Below are 18,761 nucleotides of genomic sequence, written 5' to 3' on the forward strand. Positions count from 1 at the left end.
CACCGAAGTATTGCACTAATGGCGAGGCAACAGCGGTTCACCCTAGGCGAACGGGGGTCAATTGGGGGCACGGATGCTACAGGTGCATTGGCCTTCATCAATCAGGGGATTGAGTTTAGGAGCCGATATAGAACAATACAGTTCAGCTATGTTGGAGCCTGGTCAGATCCCACTTGGAGTACTGTGCTCAGTTCTGGTCGCCTCACTACAGGAAGGATGTGGAAGCCATAGGGGTGCAGAGGAGATTTGCAAGGATGTTGTCTGGATTGGGAAGCATGCCGTATGTGAATAGGTTGAGTGAACTCGGCCTATTCTCGTTGGAGTGGCGGAGGATGAGAGTTGACCTGATGGAGGTTTATAAGATGATGAGAGGCATTAATCGTGTGGATAGCGAGAGGCTTTTCCCAGGGCTGAAATGGCTAACACGAGAGTGCACAGTTTTAAGGTGCTTGGAAGTAGAAACAGAGGGGATGTCACGGGCAGGTTTTTTACGCGGAAGGTGCGGAGTGCGTGAACTGGGCTGCCGGCAACGGTGGTGGAGGCGGATTCAACAGGGTCTTTTTAGAGACTCCGGGATAGATATATAGAGCTTAGATAAATAGAGGCCTAGGTAATTTCTGTAGTAAGGACGTGTTTGGTACGGCTTTGTGCGCCGAAGGGCCTCCAATTCGCTGTTGGTTTTCTGTGTTTCTATGTTTCTAAGATCTGGCAAACTGCTAATGTCTTCCAAAGTGAAGACACGTTACAAAAGATTCTTGTGTTCTGATATTCTCACGTCACTGCAGCACAGCCTTTGACGTCACAGAACGTATGCCGGATCGGAGTTCCGTGGGAAACGGTGCGAATTAAACCTAGAGCGCGGCCGTTAAAGGGGTGTTAGGCGGTTAAAGGGGAGGGCGAGAATTCGGAAAATACGACCCCCTCGCGTGGTCGGGGCTTTCCACACGAATACTGTTAATCTGGGTCTGAATTCATGCAGAGCCTCCAGTTCCCTTACTCTGGTCAGACATAAATGATTTCCCTCTACCCTAAAGCAGATGGAAGAATAAAGATTAAATAAGCAGATTACACAATAGTGTCAATAACTGGGGATGGAGGTTAATGTTTCCACAACACTTTAGACAAATACCACCAGAAAGCCCGCTGATTAGCTGGTATTTTATGACATTGAACAATAACACAAGCACTTACTGGATATAGGGAGGTCAATATGAGACGGCGGAGAGCGGGGACATATCGTTCTGTGAACGAGTTTGATTTCACGTACAGCTCCGTCTGTAATCGGTTTTTAATGAAAACCGAGACGAGATTCTCGGCAACAGAATCTGTGAGACCGATGCGGAATAGCCCGGAGATGTGAGAGGAGAATGAAGAACACAGAGAGAGACGGGGGCGGTACAAAATTACCAGTGTTTATCAGTTAAACAATTACTGATTACATTAACATTAAGTGTCAGGCACCCAGTAACAGTAAACATAATCTCCAACTGTTTGATACTTTCTCTCGTTTCTGTATTTTACACTCCGGCTTCCTCAGAGTCGCAGACACCTGTTCTACTTCTGAATTTCTCAGTTTATAATAACCCAGGTTCATCACCGTCAGTGATCGGTTTGTACTGAGAGCAGCGACGGAACCTTTGGCACCAGAATGCGTCAGACGGATATCCCTCAGCCCAGGGATGAGAGGGAGTGAGGGTGAAGGACAGAGAGAGACAGGAGACGATTCAAATCCCCAGTGTTTATCAGTAACACAATTACTATTCAAATTAATATTGAGTGTCCGACACCCAGTGACTTTAGGCACAATCTCCTGCTATCACGTACTTCAATAGACTTTCTGCATTTTACACTCAGGGTTCCTCAGAGACGCAAACATCAGTTTCACTCCTGAATCTCCTAGATTATTACCACACAAGTTCAGCTCCGTCAGCGATCGGTTTTTACTGAGAGCGGAGAAGAGATCCTCGGCACCAGAATCTGTGAGACCGACATGGTTCAGCCTGGAGATGAGAGAGAGTGAGGATGAAGATCACAGAGAGATAGGAGACGGTACAAATCCCCAGTGTTCATCAGTAACACGATTACTGATCATATTAAGGTTCAATGTTAGACACCCAGTGACAGTAAACACAATCTCCTACAGTCTGGTACTTACCACAGTTTCTGTATTTTACACTCCGGGTTCCTTAGTGCCGTGGACATCAGTTTCACTCCTGAATCCCTCAGCTTATTTGCCCCAAGTCTAAAAACAAACAGACAAGTTTATGAACAAAGTGTTCAAACTGTAGGTCAGAGGCAATTTCTCTCACTCGATATTTCAGGAAACATTAAACCCCACCATAAAGCGCGGATAGGAATTCCTATCACTGTCGATGTCCCTGACTGTCTAGCTCCAGGATATTCAATGAATGTCTGCCTGTGTGACCCTGAAAACTCCACATATTCTGTCTCAATCCCGATGGTTAGTAGAGTGTTTCTGATCTGAGAGCATCGGAGGGGCAGAGTTGAATGATGGAAGAAAGTCCAACAGTGAGGAAGATTTACGAATGGTGAAATGTCAATGGGAGATGGTGGGACAGACCCCACATGAAGAAAAGGGATAGGAAGGCAAAACCTGCGAGGGGAAGGGGAAAGGGGCAGAGTGATCCCACAGAAGGAAACGGAAGAGATCTCACAAGAACAAAGAGAATAGGGAAGAGAGATCCCACAGGAGGAAGGAGGATGGGAATGAAAGGTCCCATAGGATGATACCGATGGGAAAAGATAATCCCACAAGATAAGTGGATGTAGAAATAGATTGTACGGAAGAGGTTGTTCTGAACTAAGATCCACAATCGGGAGAGGAGATGCACCCATGCGGTCTCGGTATCTAGTAGTGAGCAGGTCGACTGATGGTGATAGTCAGACGCAGGGAAGGTCAGGGGAGGACAATCTCATAATGGTATTTCTTTTCTTCTCACTGGGACAGTCTGCTGACAGTCTCTTGTCCCTCACCAGAAAGAGACTGTGAAGCTCTGACAAACCTGCTGCAGTCAGTGTCGGTCTGCGTGTCAGTAACACTGAGAAGGAATATTCTTAATGGACATGTCACATGAAGCGAGAAACAGGGCCATTCTTGTAAATTTCTACTGGTAAAGAAATGGCCGTAGTTCACTGATCTGGAACCGCAGAATCCACCCGTCCTTCGGGAATGATCCTGGTAATTTGTCACAATTTTTCACAATCTGATTTACTACAGATTTACCCAAATCCCTTTACATTGAAACAACACACTGGACCAATTTCACAGTTCAGAATGAGAAATAAATCGTTACCTTAAATCCTGGCACTTGTGCAGCCAGGGTCCCAACCGCTGGATTCCGTCACACTGAATGTGGCAGTTCTCCAGGTCGAGATGTTTTATTGTATCACAGAGTCCGATGACATGAGACAGGACCGCGCAGTCAATCGGGGTGAGTGTTATTCCACTGAATGAAAGTGTTTCCACAGACTCCAGTGCGGCCTGAGCCAGTCCACGATTCTGTGACTCAAACACGTAATGCAAAGTGTTCAGGAGGCTCCTCTTACCAGCTTCAATCCTCGAGTTTTCACTCTGGCGTTTAACCTCCTCCTTCACCCAGTCAATCACCCGGCAGGTTGTTTGATGAGGAAATCGACCCAGAATCTCCTCCAGGCCCCAAGCTGTCATTGGGGAGGAGAGACCAGCAACAAAACGGAGAAATACCTCAAATCGCCCATCTGTCGCCTTGTGGGCTGTAGCGAGGAATTTCAGGATATCTCCGGGATGTAGATTAAGGAATTGTGCGAGTGCAGCTACAAACTCTTGAATGGTGAGGTGTGGGAATGTGTACACCACACACCGGGCAGAATCCTCTCTCTCCAAAAGCTCCATCAGGAACCCGGACAGGAACTGGGAAGGCTGCAGACTGTAGTTGACCAAATCTGCACTTGTAAATACAACCTTCTTCTCGGACACTCCTCTGAAGGCCATCTGACCAATCCAGAGTAACACATCACGGGGGTTCTCAATCTCACGGCTGTGGTTTTTCAAGATGTTGTAAATATAGTAGGAATATAATTGGGTGATGGTCTTGGGAACTCGTCGCGGGTCACTTTCTCTTTGTGTGAAGAAGGGGCCCAGTGCCAAAGCAAGGATCCAGCAGTAGGAGGGGTTGTAGCTCATTGTGTACAGGATCTCGTTCTCTTGCACGTGTTTGAAAACAGCTGCCGCCACCGTCTGATCTTCAAAATGCCTGATGAAATATTCCTTTCGTTCTTCACCAACAAATCCCAGGATTTCAGCCCAGACACTGATCTCAGCCTTTTCCAATAAATGCATCGCAGTGGGGCGGGTGGTCACCAGTACTGAACACCCTGGGAGCAGCTTGCCCTGGATTAAACTGTACACAATGTCTGGTACTTCACACCACCACTCGGGATCTGGGCACTGGTGCTTGGGTTCTGTGTGTCTCCGACTGTCAGAAAAATCGATTCTGTATTTGAATTCATCCAAACCATCGAATATAAACAGCAATCTCTCTGGGTCATTCCAGACCCCTCTCAGGATATTCCCGAAGTAGGGATACTGGTGCAGAATCAGTTCTGTCAGGTTTATTCTGTAGTTAATGGCGTTTAAATCTCGGAATTTGAAACTGAAGACAAATTGGAATTGTTGGTATATTTTCCCCGTGGCCCAGTCATAAACCATCTTTTGTACCATTGTTGTTTTCCCGATTCCCGGGACTCCGGCCACTGCTGCCGAAATCCCATATTTGTTTCCGAAGAAAGATCTTTTCAATTTTCGAACAAAACTCCTCTTGAATAAATGATCAGTCCGGATTTTTTCCAGCTTACCCCGGAGATGTTCCTCTGTCCACTCCTCGTGGTCTCTGCCTCTTGCCAACAGCTCATGTTCCACCAGTCTCCGATCTCGAACAGTAGAAATGACCGTGAGCTCAGCGTATCGATCGACCAGCTGGAAAACCTTCACCTTCTCCCTCATCAGGATCGTGTTCACTCTCAGTGTTTCAGTTTGTGCCCGCAGAGTCTCCTTATGTTTCTGTTGAACATCTTAGTGGAAAAATAGGTTGTCAATGCCTGATGTGAAGAACATAGAAGACTCAACATATTTTCCGAATAAAAAAATACCTTGATAACGACATTGTTTGGGTGGAATCGGTAGATCAGAGATAAGTGTTTGAAATTGAACGATGGTGCAGAGACATTTCTGATCTCATTCAGATTCGTTGTTAAAGGATCCAGACGCCCCTCTTGGTAGTTTGCAGATTCCCCGGTGTTCCAGCGAGCACCAAGAGCACCAAGATTCTGGAGAGGAGAGTGTTGTGTGGAGCTGGCGGTTTCACTGCTTTCACTGCTCAGCTTCTGCTGAACTGTGCAACACAGCAAAGGTACAAACAACATAGGGAAAAATGGGGGATGTCGGGTAAACACAATACAGAGAGCTAGGAAGGAAACTGAGAAGCAGGACCTCAACGGTGACAATCTCGGGATTTCCTGTCTGTGCCACACGGCAGTGGTGATAGGAATAGAATGAGGTAGCAGATAAACGCGTGGCTGAAGAACTGGAGCATGGAGCAGGGAGCAGGGATTTAGATTTCTGGCTAATTTGGAATCTGTTTTGCGGCAGGTGTGACCTGTACAAAAGTAACTGGTTGCACGTGAATCCGAGAGGTCCGGTAGTCTTGCAGGTAGAATTACTGCAGCTGTTGGGAGTGTTTTAAATTATTATGGTAGGTTATGTGAACCAGTATGATAGAGGTGAGGATGAGCTATCAGGTGTGCAAGTAGATGAATGTAAGGAAGGACCAGCCAATGATTGCGTTCAAATGCAGACAGTGCAAAGTGTTAAATTGTGCCACAGAGGCAAAATTCAAAACGGCTGAAAATGCTGTATTTAAATGGACGAACTCCTGGCGCATTTAGAGATTGGTTGGTATGGCATTATTGGCATCATTGAGTTGTAGCTGAAAGACAGTTGTAGTTGGAAGCTTAACGTCAAAAGATGCACTTTGTATCGAAAGTACAGGCAGATAGTCATAGTTTCTGGCAGCTTTGTGCCTTACTTACTGGAATTAATAGGAATTTCATTGAATCCTACCGAATTTTAAAAGGCCAAGTAAGAGTGAGTGTGGTGAGGGTGTCTTCTATGGTGGGTGTATCCACATCAAGAGGGCACAACATCAAAATTCAGGTGCGATCCTTTAGAACAGAGGTAAGAAGAACTTCTTTGTTTCTAGCCAGACAGTAGTGAACATGTGGAATGCTCTGCCACAAACTGTGGTAGAGGCCAAGTCGGAAGCTAATCGTTTTCAGGGCACAAAAGGATATGGCGACAAGGCAGGTGTATGGGGTTTAGTGAGATATGGGTTCAGTAATGATGGAATGGCGGAACAGGCGCAGGAGATTGAATAGCCTAATTCTCCTCCTATGTCGTATGATCTAATGGCCTTATGGAGGGATAACAGAAAAATTCCGCTCCACTTTGGATCGGAGGTGTGAGATTTCACATGCTGATGTTGGATGTTCCATATGGAGAGGTTTGCCTCAAGTTTTGTCAAATCTCAGGATATCCGGCGTCAGGTAAAGAGGAACGCCAAATCATCATCTCTGGCTGATAGGAATGCGTGTAATAAATCACATAGAGTCATCTGGATGCACAGCCGAGACCCCGAAGTTGCCAGGTATTCTGAAGGATACAAATAGTTTGCTGTCCTCCAGCCACAGAAACAAAACCCCTCCTCCCAGGTTCTGACAGTCTTTAAACAGGCCTCTGAAGACAAGTATTCAGACTCTCAGAGTGAAATAAAGACTTTGAGATTTCTGTTCCATCGCTTACCTTTCAGATGTGCGGGGACTTCAGATAAACCCCGCTCAGTGTCCATGTAGGCGAACTGGCCGTCACCTGTCCAAATAGATCAACCTGCATGAAGTCTGTTCAGTGTAATGTTGAAAATTCATCAGCATTTGAATCTGTAATACACAGTGTATTGTTCACCCTACCACGTTCCCGTATTTCATTCAATATTCTGCTCAGCTTCGGTAAATGGTGATGTAGTTTCACAAAGGATTCCCACATCACCCTCCGAGCCCCGGAACCCTTCTCCATCACCAGATCCAGGAGGAGTTTGGAAGCGCCCGCTCGGTTTCCCTTCTCCGCAATCTCAGTCACGCTCTATAATGAACAATGGGGAACATATTGAGGAGCGGAGGGATGGGTACAAAACTGCCCTGAACATGGACTGACCCGGCACATTTTACACGCCTCAGATCACTAAGAGCGATTGAAGTGTTCGCAGAGGAGGTAACATTTTAAAAGAAACGAGCGCGGCCGCAGATTGCTGTGTACTTATCAACTTGATAAGGTTTAAGCGGAACAGACATAGTGTGAGTGAGCCAGAGACAGAGTGGGGAGTTGAGTCCTTTTGTCAGAGAGGGTTCGGTGAGGAGGCTGAGGCTTTAGGTAGATTAGGTTAATATTTTCCCTTCTTTTTCACGATTAGAACAGTGATAATGCCTGGCAGCATAGTGGAATGCTCTTCCTACAGGGTGTGGCAAAGCAGAGAGACCCCAGTGTCCTGTGACTACAGCTAGAAGAAGTGCATCCAACTGCAGCTCCTTAAAGACTGTGCTGAGGAATTGAAGCCGGAGCTGGGTAAACCCAGGGTTATTCAGGAGGCTGATTAATTGTCTGACACAGGACACAGGTAGCTGGGTGACGGCCAGGAGAGATAATTGGGAAGACAGGAAACCCCTCTGCAACAGATATACAGCTTAATGTGTGGAGTATGACCTAGCAGAGCAAAGCCAAGGCGATTATGCATCTGGTACTGAGTTTGGCTTTGAATCTCAAAAGGGTTGAGAAGAGCTGAGCTGCACTGACAGGGAATTAAATGGTTGGGAGAACAGACTGGAAATTCTGTTGCCGAGAACAAGTTTTTTGATGGTGCGTTGCCAAGGTCGGGATATCATGCATCGCATCTGAAACTTTCTTAATGGCACCGTGAGCGGTCAGATGTCGTGGTTCATGTTGGTACCAACGACAGGAGAAGGAAGAGTGCGGAGGTTTTGAAAAATGAGTTTATGGAGTTAGATGCTAAACTAGAGTGCAGAACCTTCAGGGTTGTGTTCTCAGGATTGCGACCCGTACCACGTGCTAGCGAGGCCTGAAATAGGACAATAATACTGTTTATCGTGAGGACAATAATACAGTTTATCGTGGCCTGAGAGGCATGACCGGGGGTTCAGATGTTTGGATGATTCGGGTCGTTTCCAATGAAGTTCGGACTTGGACGGACGTGATCGTTTTGTACGAGAATTGGAGGGGGACTGATTAGCTTGCGGGAAGGGTTGATAGACAATAGGTGCAGGAGCAGGCCGTTCGGCCCTTCTAGCCAACACCGCCATTCACTGTGATCATGGCTGATCATACACAGTCAGTACCCCCTTCCTGCCCTCTCCCCATATCCCTTGACCCCTCTAACTAACTCTCTCTTGAATGCATCCAGAGACTTGGCCTCCACTGCCTTCTGGGGCAGAGCATTCCACATATCCACCACTCTCCGGGTGAAAAAGTTTTTCCGCATTTCAGTTCGAGATGGCCTACCCCTTATTCTTAAACTGTGGCCTCTAGTTCTGGACTCACCCATCAGCCTCCAGCGTGTCCAATCCCTTAATAATCTTATATGTCTCAATCAGATCCCCTCTCATCCTTCTGAATTCCAGTGTATACAAGCCCAGTCGCTCCAATCTTTCAACATATGACAGTCCCGCCATTCCGGAAATAACCCTGTGAACCTACGCTGCACTCCCTCAATAGCAAGAATGTCCTTCCTCAAATTTGGAGACCAAAACTGGACACGATACTCCAGGTGTGGTCTCACCAGGGCCCTGTACAACTGCAGAAGGACCTCTTTACTCCTATACTCAATTCCTCTTGTCATAAAGGCCAGCATGTCAGTAGCTTTCTTCACTGCCTGCTGTACCTGCATGCTTTCTTTCATTGACTGATGAACAAGGACACCTAGATCTCGTTGTACTTCCCCTTTTCCTAACTTGACTCCATTTAGATAGTAATCTGCCTTCCTGTTCTTGCCACCAAAGTGGATAACCTCACATTTATCCACATTAAATTGCATCTGCCATACATTTGCCCACTCGCCCAACCTGTCCAAGTCACCCTGCAATCTCATAACATCTTCCTGACATTTCACACTGCCACCGAGCTTTGTGTCATCGGCAAATTTGCTAATGTTACTTTTAATATCTTCATCTAAATCATTAATGTATATTGTAAACAGCTGCAGTCCCAGCACCGAACCTTGCGGTACCCCACTGGTCACAGCCTGCCATTCTGAAAGGGACCCGTTAATCGCTACTCTTTGTTTCCTGTCAGCCAGTCAATTTTCAGTTAGAGCTGTATGGCGGAGGCGGTATACTGGACTTGCAGTGGAGGGGGTAGTGGATAGTGCAGAGGTTGTATGGGAAAGACACTATATGATGACATAGTGAAACTAATGTTCCGAGTTGAGCATTATTTCAATGCAAGGAGTATTGTAGGAAAGGCAGATGAGCTTAGAGCACGGATCAGCATATGGAATTACAGCATTGTAATCATACATGTGATTTGGTTGAAGGAAGTGCAGAACTGACAGTTCAGCATTCTATGGTTCTTTTGCGTTAGACACGATTCAACGGAAAGTGGGTGGGATTAAAGAAGTGGAGGGGGATGGCTAATCAGAGAAAATGTCACTGCATTGCTCAGACAGGACAAGCTGGAGAGCATTTCTACGGAGTCTACAGGGGTGAAACTGAGCAATACGAAACGGATGACCATGTACATGGGATGATATTACGTTGCACACAACGCTTTAAAGGGCTGGCTGGCTTGGTCAAATGCGTTCAGAGAAGATTCCGTAATCAATATATTCAGGTCACAGGTCATTCTAGAAGTCATGTTAGGGTACAAAAAAGGGTAGCTGACAGAGGTGTGTGCGGGGGAACACTTTGGATCTTGTGATCATAATGGAATTAGTTTAAAGATCATCGTTGAAAAGGATAGGCCTGGTCCTCGTGTTGATGTTCTAAATTGGAGAAAGGACGATTTTAATGGTATCAAAAAAGATCTGATGGACGTGGATTGGGGCTGGCTGTGTTTATTTTTGGTATAGATGTGGTTGGTAAGTGTAATGTTCCAAAACTGAGGTTTTGAGAGTACAGAGTTCGAATGTATAAATGACCTCGTTAAGAATTTGAATGTTCCTGACAGAATAAAAGGCAAAGGTAACATGTTTAGGGAACCCTAGTTTTTGAGAAATATATACAGTGCAAAAATATACCAATGGACGAAATTGACCCCATGAAGTTCGTAGTGTTCATTCATGGATTGTTTGCATTTATGCAATGTCTTTCGGGAGAAGGCAGTCAGCGGTGAGATAATGGACCCTATAAGGAATACAGAGGAGGAGGTGTTTGCTGTCTTGATTCAAATTGGGCTAGATAAATCTCTAAGGTTTTCCTACGTACCTTGTTTAAGGCTAATGCCAAAATTTCAGGAGCCTCAGCAAAGATATTTGAAACGTGAGGTGCGGGATGATTGGAAGATAGCTAATATTGTTCTGTTGTTTGAAAATGCTCTAAGAATCGGCCAGAGAATTACAGGCCGGTGAGCCTGACAGCAGTGGTGGTAAAAGTATTGACAGGTATTCTAAGGGATGGGATTTCAGTATTTGGATAGACAAAAATTGATCAGGGGTAGTCAACACTGGGTGGTACCTGGTAGCTTCTGTCTAATCAATCTATAGTTTTCAAGGAAGTTTACGAGAAGTAATGAAGACAAGACAGTGGATGTTGTCTACAGGGGCTTCATCAAGGCCTGTAACAAGGTCTCTCATGAGGGGTCCACTGTCAGGCTAGAGCTGGGAACTTGAAATGAGGAACCTCCAGCAATTTCAGGACTTCTGTGCATGTGTGAGGGACCAACAGCACAAGTAATGCAGATCACGAGATTCGGAGTGGAACTGTCAGCTATCTCATGGGAAATGTTATCTCAGGTACTTTGTAGTTTTTCGTTGAAATTCTGTCTGGGTGGCAATAGGTGGAATGTGCCCAAGGAACACAGGGCGCATTGGAAAGGTGTCTTGAAGTAATTTGTGTTAGCTGTGGATGTTTATAATATTGTAAATTATACTAATTTTTCAATTCTCAGTGTTAATTTTACATGCTGTGGCAATTACAAACTCAAAATGCAACTGTCAAAGGGAACAGAAGCTAACTGAACCGTGACGCATGATGAGTTACTTGATCAAATGCAAGAATGTCATTCGTTCAAAGAAGAGATAAGTTCTGTTTGTTCAAGTGATGTGTGTGTTCATTGGTGGGGAAGACAGACCCCAGATGGGTGGAGAAGGAAGATCCCAGAAAGTGACTGCAGCCCCTGGCTGCCTTGCTGACTCACAATGGTCTGTTCCTTTACATCTGTTCAGTTAGTCTGTCAAAGAATCAGCTTTCAATCTGTGTCTTTTTCACTTACGTGATATTCACGGCCAGTGAAGTGATCCTGGCCTGTTAACATGAGGCCGAGTCCCTCCACGCCCTCTTCAATCGCCTGTTCTAGCCGCTCCAGGTAGAACATCGACAACTGGAACAGTTGGTGATCGTCACAATTTGACAGGAAGGTAGAGAAAGCGGAATTCACATCTATGAACAGACATAGAACATGGAAAAGTACAGCACAGGAACAGACCCTTCGTGACACTATAATTGTAAACTGAAATAATCCCATCTGCATGCTTATGGTCTACATGTCCTTGCTTGTCCATGTGCCCATTTAAATGTCCCTTGAACACTGCAATCGTGACTGATACCATCGCTTCCTTGGATGCGCGTCCCAGGCACTGATCACTCTCAGTAGAAATCTCCTTTACACAATACTCACATTGTATTAATCCTCACATGAACTTATGCCCTCTCATTTTTACATTTCTACCCCGAGTAAGTGACTGAGTATCTCGGTAATGATGCCTCACGTAGTTTTGTATACTCCATCGCCAGCCTCCGACCTCAAAGGAAAGCCTATCGCTAATCTCTCCTTATATCTAATAATCTGTAATCCATGCAGCACTCTTCTGCACCTTTTCCGGAGACCCTACCTTCGGCCTCTAATGCACAGACCAGAGCTGCACACAAACCGCCATTGTGCCCTGATCAAAGTTCCCGACTGCGACAGCATGAAACCCTACATTTGCATTCAACCCTCGACTGATGCCGTGAACTGACTTTACGGTCTGTCTACACGTGTTGTCTTCTTTCATGGAGGTACGCCCTTTGTCCCCAAAATTCCTCTGTACATCAATTCTCCTCAGGGTCTTGCGCTTTACTGTCTCGTACTTCCCTCTTACATTTGACGACAAAATGTGCAACTCCTTACACTTTCCTATATTAAACTCCACCTGCCTCCTCTCTGCCCATGCTTTTCGCTGATCAATGATCTACTTTATATTGTAACAAACATCCCTAACTTCTACATCTCCACCGAGTTCGGCATCCTCTGTAAATTTGAGAATCAGCCGCTTGAGAGTTTTCCCAAATGATTTATAAACATCGCAGATAACAGAAAGTTCGACACTGAACCTGGGCGGAGCACCAATGCTTACAGACATTCAGGAAGAAGAACGCATAGCCAGCAATAACTGTTTCGTTTGGACAAGATACGGTTGCATGTCTCCAAGGATCCAATGGCTTTACCCATTTGGCTAAATAAAGGTTGCACTTTGAAAGCTTTATGAACGTCTATTATGTAAAATTCTCTGTCCTTCCTTCATCAGTCCTCCTCCAAAGACAGAACAAAGTCTGGTGCGCTGAACCCATGGTGACCATCTCTAACAATTCTATACGATTTAATAGTCAAACAGAAAATATCCCTCAGCATACTCTCCACTAAATTTCTACCACCGATGATTTACTGGATTTCCTCTATAGCTTTTCTCAATCCGAGGAACAGCACTGAATATTTAGTGGTGGCAGAGGAGATTGGTATGAGGAGAAACCATTTCGTATGTGTTCCTTAACTTTTCATTGATGGAAGCGAGATGAGGGCATGTCCTAGGTACTGGGAATACTTAAGGATGGAGAAGATCTTTTTTTTAGGTATCCCTTTTGAAGGTGCTCTTGATGCTGGGTAGGACAGTGTCCATGATGGAACTGGCTGAGTTTGCAGGTTTCTGCAGATTTCGCCCTGATCCTATGCAGTAGCCCCTCCATACCTGCTGTTGACGCAACCAGTCAGCAGGATCTTCAGGGTACACCTGTAGAAATTTGTGAGCAACTTTCTTTCTATTTATTACACAGCTGTACGGACCTCAGTGGATGGGAAGATATTGGAGACTATTGTTAAGGGTGAGTTCTCAGGGGACTTGGAGACCAAAGGCCAAAGTCAGAATGGTTTCCTTAAGGGAGAATCTGGTCTGAAAAAATACTGTTGGAATTCTTTGAGGGAATAATTAGCAGGGTAGGCAAAGGAGAATTGCTGGATGTTGTGCATTTTAAAGTTCAGAAGAAAAGCTGCCGTACATGAGGCAACTTAACAAGATGAGCCCATGATATTATAGGACTGATACCAACATGGATCAAGGACTGGTTGTTTGCCAGGAGACAAAGACTGGGAATAACTGGGAGCATTTTCCAGCTGGCTGCCAGAGATTAGTGGTGTACCGCAGCGATATGTGCTGGGACTGAGTCTTTTTACTTTATATATCCATGTTTCAGAAAACGTAATTGCTGGCTTCATCGCCAAGTCTGCAGATGATACCAAGATAAAGAAAGGGGCATGTAGTGCTGAGGAATCAGGGAGACTGCAGATGGTCTTACTTTGGAGATATTAGGATATTGGGCAAATAAGTATCGGATGAAATACAGAGTTGCAGAAATGTATGGTTATGCACATTATTAATCCATTCAACCTGCTCATATTCTATACCTTCACAGTACGGTCTGGGTCAATTTTGACCCGGCCCAAGAATCCCCTCATAGCAAGTGTCTATACCAAATTTTGGATCACAGAACTATTCAGAATTTATCTCTGACATTAATAAATGGGTGATTAAATCTTAAATGTTTCAGAGATCTAAAATCCATTTCAATAGAATCGGCTCAAAATTGACCAGGAACAGCCTCAATGTCCAACAATTTGTAGCACCGGTACAAAAGTATAAATATTTTAAATAATTTCATTTTTGCGCATTTTGGGTCACTTTAGGAAAAGTCATCAAATTTCGGCTGAAAATGGCATTTAGGGTGTTTTTACTGCCGTCAAATTTCAAAATGGGTCAAATTTGACACGGAATGTATGTAAGGGTTAAAAGGAAAAAAAATCGTAGACTATTTTCTAAACGGTCATGAAATTCAAAAATCTGTGGCACAGAAGGACTTTGGAAGGCCTCGTGTTGATTGGATCCGTGGTGAGGAAGAAAATGTAATATTAGCACTCACGTCAAGAGGACTAGAGAGTCAAATCAAGGATATAATGAGGAGGCTTTGAAAGGCACTGGCGAGGCCTCTCTTGGAGTATTGTGAAAAGATTTGGTAGTCTTATCTAAGGAAGGACGTGATTCAGAGGAGGATCATAGGAATATCCCATGAATGAATGTATTATAAATTACAAACCTGCCTGTCCTGGTAGACCTATTGTCTTAGATTGCTCCTGCCACACTGAACTCATTTCTGCATACCTTGACACTGTCTTATCCTCCCTTGTTCAATCTCTTCCCACCTATGTTCGTGACACTTCTCATGCTTTGAATTTTTTCAATGATTTTAAGTTCCCTGGCTCCCACCGTCTTATTTTGACCATGGACGTCCAGTCCCTATATACTTCCATCCCCCACCGAGATGGTCTCGAAGCTCATCGCTTTTTTTTTGGATTCCAGACCTAACCAATTCCCCTCTACCACCAATCTCCCCCGTCTAGCGGAATTAGTTCTTACTCTCAATAATTTCTCCTTTGGCTCCTCCCACTTCCTCCAAACCAAGGGTGTAGCCATGGGCACGCGTATGGGTCCCGGTTATGCCTGCCTTTTTGTTGTCTTGGTAGAACAGTCCATTTTCCAAGTCTGTATGGATATCCGTCCCCCTCTTTTCCTTCGCTATATCGACGACTGCGTTGGCGCTGCCTCCTGCACGCATGCTGAGCTCGTCGAATTCATTAACTTTGCCTCCAACTCCAACTCCATTACCGACACCTCCCTTCCCTTTCTTGATCTTTCTGTCTCCATCTCTGGAGACGGCCTATCTACTGATATCTATTATAAGCCTACAGACTCTCACAGCTACCTGGACTATTCCTCTTCCCACCCTGTCTCTTACAAAAAGGCTATCCCCTTCTCACAATTCCTCCGTCTCCGCCGCATCTGCTCTCAGGATGAGGCTTTTCATTCCAGGGCGAAGGAGAAGTCTTCCTTTTTTAAACAAAGTGCCCTCACCCCATCCACCCCCCACCCTACTCGGGATAGGGTTCCCCTTATCCTTACCTACCACCCCACCAGCCTCCAGGTCCAACGTATAATTCTCCGTAACTTACGCCACCTCCAACGGGATCACACTACCAAAATTTTTTTCCCTCCCCCCTCTTTCTGCTTTTCGAAGAGATCGCTCCCTACGCGACTCCCTTGTCCACTCGTCCCCCCATCTCTTCCCACCGATCTCCCTCCTGGCACTTATCCTTGTAAACGGAACAAGTGCTACACCTGCCCTTACACTTCCTCCCTCACCAGCATTTAGGGCCCCAGACAGTCCTTCCAGGTGAGGCGACACTTCACCGGTGAGTCGGCTGGTGTGGTATACTGCAAAACGGTCTCCCAGTATGCGTCCGGTGCTCCGGGTGTGGCCTTTTATATATTGGTGAGACCCGACGCAGACTGGGAGACCGGTTCACTGAACACCTACGCTCGGTCCGCCAGAAAAAGCAGGATCTCCCAGTGGCCACACATTTTAATTCCACGTCCCATTCCCATTCTGATATGTCTATCCATGGCCTCCTATATTGTCAAAATGAATGCAAACTCAGGTTGGAGAAACAGCACCTTAAATACCTCCAACCTGATGGCATGAACATTGACTTCTCTAACTTCCGTTAATGCCCCTCCTCCCCTTCTTACCCCATCCCTGACATATTTACTTGTTTGCCTGTTCTCCATCTCCCTCTGGTGCTCCCCCCTCCTTTTTTTTCTCGTGAGGCCTCCGTCCCATGATCCTTTCCCTTCTCCAGCTCTGTATCACTTTCGCCAATCGCCTTTCCAGCTCTTAGTTTCATCCCACCCACTCCGGTCTTCTATCATTTCGCATTTCCCCCTCCCCTCTCTACTTTCAAATCTCTTACTATCTTTCCTTTCGATTAGTCCTGACGAAGGGTCTCGGCCCGAAACGTCGACAGCGCTTCTCCCTATAGATGCTGCCTGGGCCTGCTGTGTTCCACCAGCATTGTGTGTGTGTTGTGTGATTCCCCGAGTCTGCAGCGCGCGCATTAGGGATCGAGAGGATGTTTCCCATAGTAGGAGGAGTCTAGGACTAGAGTGCATGGCCTCAGAAAAGAGGTACTGCAAATTAGAGCACAGATGAGGGGGAAGGTCTTTATCTAGGGGAGGTGAATCTAATGAATTCGCTGCCACAGGCAGGTATTGAAACCAAGACATTGGGTTTATTTGAAGTGGATGGTGATACGTTTTTGGTCAGTCAGGGTGTGAAAGGTTACGTGGAGAAAGCAGGATTATAGGATTGACAGAGAAAGTGAATCAGGTTTGAAGAAATGACGGAGAAGACCTGATGGGCCCATGCCCAAATTCTGCTCCTATGGCATAAGACATTACAGAAAGTAAACCTGTAAGCATGGCTTATCTACAAGGAAATTAGAAAACGCTTCCAATAGTTTCCTAGAATATTTCGCCCATTAGAAGCATTTTCTAACTTGGGCACAGCAAATAGACTGCAAGAGGCTTCTCACATCACCACTGTGCAAAAACTCTGAAAATCTTCGGGCAATTACTCTTCCAAAACCTGAATTTTATCATATCGCTCAATTCCAAGCTCTTGGAAATGCTCCAATCATCTGTTCCCCGATTTAATAAAGGAAATTTAGAGGTGTCTTCCACACCTCAGCCTAACTGGCGGTAGTGAAAAAGACTGACATTCCCAAGAATGTTTAATCAACTACAACAGCTGCTGTCGCATTCCTGTCTGCGTTTCACTCACAACCACCTGATTAATAGAACATATAACATAGAATAGTACAGCACATTTCAGGCCCTTCGGCCCACAATGTTGGCCGAATCTCAAACGCTGCCTCCCATATAACCCCCCACCTTAAATTCCTCCAAATACCTGTCTAGTATTCTCTTAAACTTCACTAGTGTATCTGCCTCCACCACTGACTTAGGCAGTGCATTCCACGCACCAATAAAACCCTCCTCCAGTATCCCCCTTCAACTTCCCTCCCCTTACCTTAGAGCCATGTCCTCTTGTACTGAGCAGTGGTGCCCTGGGAAAGAGCTCTGGCTGTCCACCCTGTCTATTTCTCTTAATATCTTGTACACCTCTATCATGTCTACTCTCATCCTCCTTCTCCTCAAAGAGTAAAGCCTTAGCTCCCTTAATCTCTGATCATAATCCATACTCTCTAAACCAGGCAGCATCCTGCTAAATCTCCTCTGTACCCTTTCCAATGTTTCCACATCCTTCCTATACTGAGGCGACCAGAACTGGACACAATACTCTAAATGTGACCTAACTAGAGTTTTAAAGAGCTGCGTCATTACATTGCATCTCTTAAACTCTATCCCTCGACTTATGAAAGCTAACACCCCATAAGCTTTCTTAACGACTCTATCTACCTGTGAGGCAACTTTCAGGGATCTGTGGACATGTACCCCCAGATCCCTCTGCTACTCCACACTTCCAAGTATCCTGCCAGTTACTTTGCACTCTGCCTTGGAGTTTGTCCCTTCAAAGTGTACCACCTCACACTTCTCCGGGTTGAACTCTATCTGCCACTTCTCAGCCCACTTCTGCATCCTATCAATGTTTCTCTGCAATCTTCGACAATCCTCTACACTATCTACAACACCACAAACCTTTCTGCAAACTTGCTAACCCACCCTTCTACCCCCACATCCAGGTCGTTAATAAAAATCACAAAAAGTAGAGGTCCCAGAACAGATCCTTGTGGACACCACTTGTCACAACCCTCCAATCCGAATGTACTCCCTCCACCACGACCCTCTGCCTTCTGCAGGCAAGCCAATTCTGAATCTACCTGGCCAAACCTCCCTGGATCCCATGCCTTCTGACTTTCTGAATAAGCCTACCATGTGGAACCTTGTCAAATATCTTACTAAAATCCATGTAGATGACATCCACTGCACTACCCTCATCTATATGCTGGTCATCTCCTCAGGCTTGTTAGGCACGATCCACCCTTAAAAAAGCCATGCTGACTGTCCCTGATCAGACCAAGATTCTCTAAATGCCCACAGATCCTATCTCTAAGAATCTTTTCCAACAGCTTTCCCACCACAGGCGTAAGGCTCACTGGTCGATAATTACCTAGACTATCCCTGATACCTTTTTTGAACAAAGGGACAACATTCGCCTCCCTCCAATCCTCCGGTACCATTCCCGTGGACAACGAGTGCATAAAGATCCTAGCTAGAGTCTTCAGCAATCTCTTCCCTTGCCTCGTGGAGCAGCCTAGGCAA

At 45.6% G+C, this 18,761-nt stretch overlaps 1 protein-coding gene across 1 annotated transcript; it reads right to left on the reverse strand.

Annotated features, from left to right (window-relative positions):
• Window positions 1-971: 971 nt before the first annotated feature.
• On the reverse strand, window positions 972-15,198 carry LOC132385891 (NACHT, LRR and PYD domains-containing protein 3-like). The gene is made up of 9 exons (XM_059958129.1): window positions 15,042-15,198; window positions 11,549-11,715; window positions 7,021-7,192; window positions 6,857-6,922; window positions 3,315-5,070; window positions 2,156-2,242; window positions 1,833-2,000; window positions 1,192-1,351; window positions 972-1,028 (listed from the first exon to the last, which is right to left on the reverse strand). The coding sequence occupies exons 1-9, from the start codon at window positions 15,196-15,198 to the stop codon at window positions 972-974; spliced, it is 2,790 nt and encodes a 929-aa protein (XP_059814112.1).
• Window positions 15,199-18,761: the final 3,563 nt, after the last annotated feature.

This window comes from Hypanus sabinus (genome assembly GCF_030144855.1).
Source record: "Hypanus sabinus isolate sHypSab1 chromosome X2 unlocalized genomic scaffold, sHypSab1.hap1 SUPER_X2_unloc_4, whole genome shotgun sequence".
Taxonomy (NCBI): Eukaryota; Metazoa; Chordata; class Chondrichthyes; order Myliobatiformes; family Dasyatidae; genus Hypanus; species Hypanus sabinus.

Excerpts from the sequence above, each read along its gene's own strand:
- LOC132385891 (XM_059958129.1), bottom strand. The coding sequence starts at position 15,198 with ATGCGTGCAGGAGGCAGCGCCAACGCAGTCGTCGATATAGCGAAGGAA. Across the intron at positions 2,243-3,314 it reads CACAAGTGCCAGGATTTAAG|ACTTGGGGCAAATAAGCTGA; the intron begins GTAACGATTTAT and ends GTTTGTTTTTAG. Across the intron at positions 2,001-2,155 it reads TGTAAAATACAGAAACTGTG|GCTGAACCATGTCGGTCTCA; the intron begins GTAAGTACCAGA and ends TCTCATCTCCAG.